The sequence below is a fragment of the Numenius arquata genome, chromosome 1 (genome assembly GCF_964106895.1).
Source record: "Numenius arquata chromosome 1, bNumArq3.hap1.1, whole genome shotgun sequence".
NCBI lineage: Eukaryota > Metazoa > Chordata > Aves > Charadriiformes > Scolopacidae > Numenius > Numenius arquata.
The window spans coordinates 74,418,567-74,426,930 of NC_133576.1; the positions used below are offsets into that span (position 1 = coordinate 74,418,567).

An 8,364-nucleotide genomic window follows, 5' to 3' on the forward strand; every position below is an offset into this window, starting at 1 on the left:
AGGACAGGGATGATGAACCCATTCCTGGCTCTCAGTGAGATCATTGTTAATAGGGTCCCGACCCACCCTCAGGCCCAGTGCCAGCCTCTACCCATGCAGTCTCCTGCCCCACAGGATGTCATGTCCCAGCCCTGGACCCCCTCCCACAAAGGCTCTTTGCTCTCCCAGACTCAGGTCAGCACAACTGCCCACCCTCAGCAACCATACCGACACCTTCTGTCAGGGCTTACAGTTTTCACCATGGTCCCATTTCTCCCTCAGCTCCCAGTTTTTCTTCCATTAGCCTCTCTCTCCCTCCACCCTCTCCTTTGCCTTACTCTGTTCTCCAATTCCCTGAGGTGTCCCTGCACATGCAAAACCCATCCCCTGTCCTTGCTGATACTACTTACAGTCTCTTTTCATGTATTTTGTCTTGGGCACCAAGGACCCTCCCCAAGTCACTGTCCATCCTGGGGAAGTCCCCAACCCAAGGATCCCACAGCAACCAGCAGTGGGGACGTCCAACATCAAGTCTGTGCCCTGAAAGAAAAACATGAGAGGAGCCCATTGCTGGGAAAGGAAGAGAGACGCAACCTCTGAAATCCCGCAGAGCTAGGACATCTTGGAGCATGAATCATCAGAGATTTTACCTTCAATGCTCATACCAACGAAATCACAGAATCACAGAATGATATGGGGTTGGAAGGGACCTCTGGAGATCATCTAGTCCAACCTCCCTGCCAAAGCAGGTCCTCCTAGAGCAGGTTGCACAGGAACTTGTCCAGGCGGGTTTTGAATGTCTCCAGAGATGGAGATTCCACCACCTCTCTGGGCAGCCTGTTCCAGTGCCCTGCCACCCTCAAAGTAAAGAAGTTCCTCCTTGTGTTTAGATGGAACTTCTTATGTTCAAGTTTGTGCGCATTTCCTCTTGTCCTGTCACTGGGCACCACTTAAAAAAGACTGGCCCCATCCTCCTGACACCCACCCTTTAAGTATTTATAGGCATTGATCAGATCCCCCCTCAGTCTTCTCTTCTCCAGACTAAAAAGACCCAAGTCCCTCAGCCTTTCCTCATAAGAGAGATGTTCTAGTCCCCTAGTCATCTTTGTAGCCCTACGTACAAGCCTCTACTAAGCATGTGCCATTTCAGGGTGGTTTGAATGCTCTTAACCCGACCGAGAGCAGGTGATTTACTGTAGGAACACCATCCTTGACAGAGCAGTGGGGCCACAGGACAGGTCTTTGCTCCTAAGTATGGGGACCTGAGAGCGGTTTGTGGAAACCCTCACCTGGGTCCTGCTGGTGCTGCAAAAACCCTCATGTTATTCCTGGAGGGGATGAGATCATTTGGGCTGAATGTGGGACTCACAGCCTGACACAGTCAACTGCTGGAGAGTTTGGGCCAAAATGGTTAACATTTGGCAGAATTACAACTATCTGAAAGTAAGATTTACAACAAAAAATACCAAACATTGTTAATCTAGGCAGAGGTGGTTGCCACACTTGTCATCACAGTTGTTGCCCAGCTAATTAGCATTTTTAAAAGATTGTAATTTAGAAGTGTAATGTGACACAGACAAAATTGAGATCACTCTGAGATCCATCTAAAATGCCAGGAAGCAGTTTGGTGTAAGAAAACCTACAGTTTTATGGTAGTTTCTCAAAGAGGGGACAAAAGGGGAAATGAAAAGGAGAGATATAAATAGAAGTATACAGGACTGCCTTTTTGGGAGTGAGGGAGGATGTCTGGGAGAAGCGATCTTTTCTGCCAAAAAAATATGGCTAATATATGTATTTGCAATTCAGTTCCAGAGGATAAACTAGGCTGAGATGCCACCTGGAGGTCTGGAGGAGTGGCACAGCAGCAGCGCTGTGCTGCTGCCCGCTGCCTCTCCCAGGCCCCGCTTCAAAAGCCTCTCAAGGGAACAAGCACAAACATCTTTTTCCATCTCTCACGGAGGATTTCTTAACTGATTTGCAAGGTCTTTCATATCTAAGATGTCATTATTCTACCAAAAATACTTCGATGCTATCCTATAAGGTACCATAGTTAATTAAATTTAAACCGTAGCATTTGAGGTTTCCTTAAATGGGAAAAAGTACTTCATTTGGTAATGCAGCAACTGAGATTTATTTTTCTAAACCTCTAAGGAGATGCTGTGTGATAAAAGGGCTGAGATGCCCTTTTATGACGATGGGCACATTCCTGTTGAGCGTGGTCACCTCTCTCTTTGTGTGAACCATTTAGGGACTACTGGCTCCTAGGATGTAGTCCGGCTTTAAAAGGATGGCTCTGTGCCTTAGGTATGACATGAGGTGTTGGCAGTCCCAGCTGTGTCTTTGGGGCAACCCTGCCCAAGACACCACCTTTTTCTTTGTTTCTGTTTCCTGACCTGCCAAAAGGGTTTGCGAGTACCTCTGCACCACCTGGCTGCTGTTGAGGTCTGACCCTCTTCTTTCTCAAAGCCTCTTGAGAGGTCCTGGTCCAGAGCTCCAGTGCTCTGTGATTGCGCGTAGATTTGCGAGATCTGAAACTTGGCATCATCTTAGCTGCAATTGTTCCACTCTGATAATTTAATTAATCAACACTGCAGCAGAGTGTTTGAAATAATGTGTGCATTCATTTGCATAATGGCTGTAATTGGCAAGGCTTCATAATATAAGTGTAGCAGTTCCTCAGATGATAGCGTGATAGACCATATTCCTGCAGCCAGCCAGCAGCACATGTTTCAACCTCTGTTATTTGCTTTTCCACAGAGGAAGTGACAACTAGATTTATTGACTGAGGGGCAGACAAGACCGGCAAATTTTCAATGGCACTTGAACACGTATATTTTCTACATGACTATGTTCCCATGTCAAGATAAAAAGGCTGTAGTCAGGTTTTAGAGCTTTTCCAAGTAACAGCATGATTGGCCGTGGAGGCGTCCAAACACAGAGTCAAAGCTCGTGTTTTCCGTGTGGAGCCCCTAGTTTCAGAACCTTAGTCACTAGGTACCTGAGGAACATCTGAAAAGAAAATTAGTGACTGACAGTGGGGAGTCCTTTGTTTTGGTACCTTCTCACTGGGAATGGCTCCAGGGAGTGCTCCAGAGCCTTCAGGGCACATTGAATTCAGTCCTGCAGGACAGGATATTATTTTAAATAAATACATGCCTTGTAACAAACATGACTGAGGCATCAGTGGCCATGCAGTGGTTGTGGAAATATTAATCCTCAGGAGATGGGCTTTAAGTACTCAATTGGCATCTTTTAACCATCTTACTATATTCATTACTTTGCAATTAGCAGGACAGTTATTGATTGTTAAGCAAATGCCAGATGACTGCAAAAGTACATGTGCTGAAGGAAAAAAACAGTGCAGCAGAAATACATTCCCTGCTCTGCACACAAGTGCACCGATGTAAAAGGGCGCAGACTGCTCTCAGGAGGACGCTTGCTGATAAGCCTGAGTGCACAACAGCTGTATCAGGACCAGACCCTTCATTACTTCATTAAAACGAAGTGACACTTGAAAGCTAAGTTCCTGGAGAGCCCTGCGAATGATTCAGGACAGGGGCTCCCTCTTGGTTTGGAGGGTGCTTCTGAAGTCATTTGATGCCCCTTCGTTTTAGCTTCCCTTCCCCAGGCTTGAGGGACCCAAAATACCTTCCCAAGACACGTAATGAGAAGAAAAATGTGAACTGCTTTAGCCAACCTCTGCCTATATCACAAGCAGTTGGTAGGAGCACTGCAAACCCCATTTTTGGATGGAGCAGGTGCAGTGCTGAATGCGACACGTTATGGCAGAGGCAGAGGCAGATGCAGCGCTGGGAGAAAGCAGGCAAGTCCCTGGCACAGGCTCAGCATGTGACTGGGAGCAGGGACTGTCATGAGTAGTCCCAGCATGTGACAATACCTTCCCTTTTCATGGTCTGTCTCTGGAGTATGTCCCCATCAAGCCCCCAAGTCAAGCTGGCCAGAGATGTCCCCATCATACTGGGGAAAAAGAGCCTGAAAGCAGGGCTGGCTTCTAGGTCTGGCTTTACAGGTCAGCACCAGAAATAGGGAAAGGACCTCAGTAGTCAATAGTGGCTTGCAGGTGTCATTCTGAGGAAGCTTTAAGGTGCCCTCTGTGGGATTTGGGGGTGGTGCTGGTTCCTTTCCTGACAGCCAGCCTCTCTGCTTACACATCCAGGGGAGCATCCATTAAGGTGGGGGCTCAAGTCAGTGTAAAACCAGTCAAATGTCTGGCCTGGTAGAGTCTGCCAGACGTGTGGTCCCTGGCTGCTCCTGTCAGGCACAGGTTCAGCTGCTGGCTGAGCAGATCTTTGTGATTTTGTCTCCAAAGGTACCGCGTTGTCGTCCCATACCCACCGCAGAGTGAGGCTGAGATCGAACTGAAGGAAGGTGACATTGTGTTTGTGCACAAGAAACGGGAGGACGGCTGGTACAAAGGGACGTTGCAGAGGAACGGCAGGACGGGCCTCTTCCCGGGGAGCTTTGTCGAGAGCTTCTGAGGATGGCTCGCCTCTCTCTCAACTGGAGGAGCTTTCAGGGGAAACTGCATAGCACAAGAAGAGACAGCAAAGGGAAACTGGACTGATAACCACTGCCATTTTTATTTCCAAAGACTCCCCCCAGGCCCTTCAGTCTACAGCTCTGGAGACGCAGTGTCCCGCTGTGCTCCTGAGACCGCATGCGGTGCATACAGTGGTATGTTGAAGTAGTGCCTTCCACCTGGAATCACAGACTGAAAGGACGCCCATCTGGACTGTACGTAACCTAAACTCCGGCTGTTAACCCTTTGTGTAAATTATAGAGAAGATATCTTTAAAAAAAAAAAATTAAGAGGAAAGTTGTTATATTGCTGTAACTTATTTGTCAGAGCTGCAGTGTTCTTATTACTGGCCTATGCAAGATGGATTTGAGAGTTCAAGGAGGTGTGCTAGAAAGCTCTTAAACTGGGATTTTGTTTTTCCCGAGGGAAAAAGAGGGAGGAGGAGGGGGGAGGAAAGCCCAGCTAAAGATCGGTGCATCATCGTGCAAGAAAGAATGAGGAGTCCAAAACGTTAATGTCATGCTTTCTATATACCTCAAAGATATGCTGCGCAAGTTTGTCAGTGAGTGTGATAGTGCTCAGAGTCCCATACCATCCGGTGTCCCGGCGCTGCCGCCGGGGAGGTCCTGGAGGAAGTACAGCTCCACCATTAAACTGTGGTTATTTGAGCAGAATCCCTTTTGCCTGTCTTCTGCCCTTATTATATGCAGCATGGATTTTTGTCCTTCGGTATCACTTTCCATCGCTTTTTTGTATGACGTACCTTTTTACTGTAAAAATTGCTCTACTTTATATATATTCCTACTAGATCAGACATTTCCTCTTTTTCATACATCTGGTGCTATTTTTTTTAATTGTTAAAGATTTGATTTGGTTAAACAGAGAGGCTGCAACAAGATTTGTGTTCAACATATGAAATTAGAAACGTACCTGAAGATCGAGATCAGACTGCTTGTTCGTGCTTCGTAGAGGAAAAGAGAAAAAGCTGCTCGGTCACCGATAAATATACGTAGGGGAACATGTCTGTGCAACACGCACACGCTCGCTCTCTCCTACATATTTAGAGTGGCTGAAGACCCACGCTGAAGCACAGCGTTCTGTCTGGAGAGTGATAATTACTCCAGAATTGGAAGTAATTCCCAGAGGAGTCATTTTAATTGACTTTTTCATGGCAATAAGAAGAACACTGCAGGTTCTAGCACGCGCAGGGACCGTGGAGTTTTCCTCTGTCGTTGCATCACAGAGACGAGAGCTGATCTGCGACGGCTGTAATTAGCGTTATTGAGATGTGATTTCTTATTGTAGAAATGTACAGTTCTGGAGACTGTTCAATTTCTTAACATGGTCAAGCTAAATACAAACCATATCAGGCAATATAAGCTTCCATCTACCAGGGACTTAAAGGTGCAATAAATGTAAAGCGATTTTAGCTGGTTATTCGTATGAAGCAGAATGAGAAAAAAATTCCACAATATGATTGTGAGAGTATTTAAAAAGACATCGGCTCTTGAGGAATGAAATGTGATGAAAGGCTTTTTGTAGCCGTATCCCTACCTTGCCTCTGCCAGCGGCTGGCTGTTGGCCAAAGCCCACATGTGGTGGTCGTTTAAAAGCGTGTCGGAGGCACTGTAACCTGGAGATGATCTTATTAAAAGGAAGAGGCCCAGTGGGTGAACATCATTACTGTGTTACCAGTATTTCATATGCGAGGGTGTAGGTTTTGTTTTCATTCAAGCCGTGTATACTAGTACATATCAAAACCCATGTAAGTGAGCGTTCCTATTTAAGTTCAGCTCCGTGACTTTGTTCTCTGTAAAATAAGTTTCTTCTTGCTGTCACATGTAACAAACTGATTCCAGAAACACAGTCCATGGCCAAGTATAGCACCTTCAAACAGGGAGGCATCATTTTCAGGGTGTTTCTTTTTATACTTAACGTTGCTGCATTTGTTCATACTCCAGATTGTAATGAGTCAGCCACTAAAAGTTTAGTTACTGTTGAGAGGAAATTGCCTTTTTATAACCAATGAGAGACTGAAGAAATGTCTTCTGGAAAGACTTGCTTGAGGCTAGAGCCATATCTGTCCACTTATTTGGTCCAGATCAGAACTGGTGTCACTGCACCTCAAACAGTAAACTGCATGCACAGTTAGCGAGTCAGCAACGCCAAAATGCGTGTTATCAATTCCAATAAAAATTCTGGGCTAGATCTGTCAGAGATGAGGAGATTTTTTCTGACAAGTTACAGTGGTTAAAGCTCTCTTAAAATTCTGTTCCGTGGGTGTATTTACTACACTCAGAAAAACGAAACAGGATGATGGCTTGCTTGCTGCCTATTGTGTTTAGCCAGATCTAAAATGGTTCCAGATTTCCACCTTTTCATGCTTAACTCTAACGGGACAAAAGTTGGTGTGTAAGAAGATCAAGGGAAACACGCATACGTCGTGTCATGAAATCAGTGCTTTAAAATATGTTTTGCAGGAAGGATGATGGTTTTTTTAATGGACAACAACCCTTCCAGTTATACCTCCTGCAATGAAAAATATTTGGAAGGGGTGGGTGTTTCTATTTTGATAACAGCTGTTTCTGGCCCCTGTTTATGGCTTATCATCACAGTTTGGGTTACTGAGTAATCTTCTTGGACAAATCACTCCCATGCCAGGAGCACAACTGCAGAACGTAATACAGCTCAAGTGATACGAAAACGTGACCCGGTGTCATTTGCAAAGTCCTGAACTGAGAGAGGTTCGACTCGTACTGTGGTCTAATTTTTACCTGTCATACCAGGGAAGGGGGGAGGAGGGGGCATCTGCATCTCCTACAGTGGGGAGAAAAAAAGAAAAGACTCCTTCTGGAGGCCTCAGTTTGTAAAATGCCAGGTTTGCTCTTCTAGAAATGGGTTCAAGTAATTGAACAATTCCTTTGAACTTTGCACAGCTCAGAAAATGTTTTTGTTATACATGAATGTTAAAGTGATTTAGGAGATGTTGGCAGATATGAGTACAAATGAACTACAATGACTGTGTTTCTGATTCTTTAAATAAAATAAACATTAAGGCAACTTGACTGAGGTTTCTCTCTCTATTAGACGGTAAAGTGAACAAGCACTGTAAGTGGCTTTGAGGTTTGCAAAGAAAACAGGGAAGACCCCTCTGCAAACCCTGCTTCTTTTGAGCCGACCCTACATTCTACATTTTAGGAAAGCAAACTTCCAGCTCTTCAAGAAGTTCATCAGTGGAACCCCTGTGGAACTGCCCTCAGGGAGCAGAACAGAGCTGGCAGATCTTTAAGGATGCTTTCCCTAGAGTGCAAGAGCTCTCGATCCCCAGGTGTAAGAAATCAAGAAAGGAAGGCAAGAGACCAGCATGGCTGAGTTGAGACCTGATGGTCAAACTAAAGGGCAAGAAAGAGAGGCACAGGCAGTGGAAGCAGGGACGGGTGTCCTGGGAAGAGTATAGGGATGCTGCCCGGTTGTGCAGGGATAGGGTCAGGAAGGCCAAGGCGCAGATGGAGATGAACTTGGCGAGGGACACAAAGAATAATAAGGGTTTCTTCGGGTATGTCAGCCAGAAAAGGAAGGTCAAAGAAAGTGTAGCCCCCTGATTAGCAAAAATGGCAAATTGGTAACAAAGGATGAGGAGAAGGCTGAGGTTCTTAACAACTTTTTTTGCCTCAATCTTTACTGGCAGCCTCTCTTCCCACACCTCTCAAGTGAACAGACTGCAAAGCAGGGACTAAGGGATCAAAGTCACTCCCACTCTAAAAGATCAGGTTGGTGACCACCTGAGGAACCTGAACATGCAGAAGTCTATGGCACCTGATGAGGTGCATCTCACAGTCCTGAGG

General features: G+C 45.8%; 1 protein-coding gene across 1 annotated transcript in view; it reads left to right on the top strand.

Moving 5' to 3' along the window:
* The window catches only part of SH3RF3 (SH3 domain containing ring finger 3), a 250,917-nt gene extending 243,335 nt beyond the window's left edge, over positions 1-7,582 (top strand). The window contains exon 10 of the mRNA XM_074145535.1: positions 4,310-7,582. Within this exon, the coding sequence (XP_074001636.1) occupies positions 4,310-4,478 (169 nt within the window). The 3' untranslated portion in view covers positions 4,479-7,582. The remainder of the gene's footprint in view (positions 1-4,309) is intronic.
* Positions 7,583-8,364: the final 782 nt, after the last annotated feature.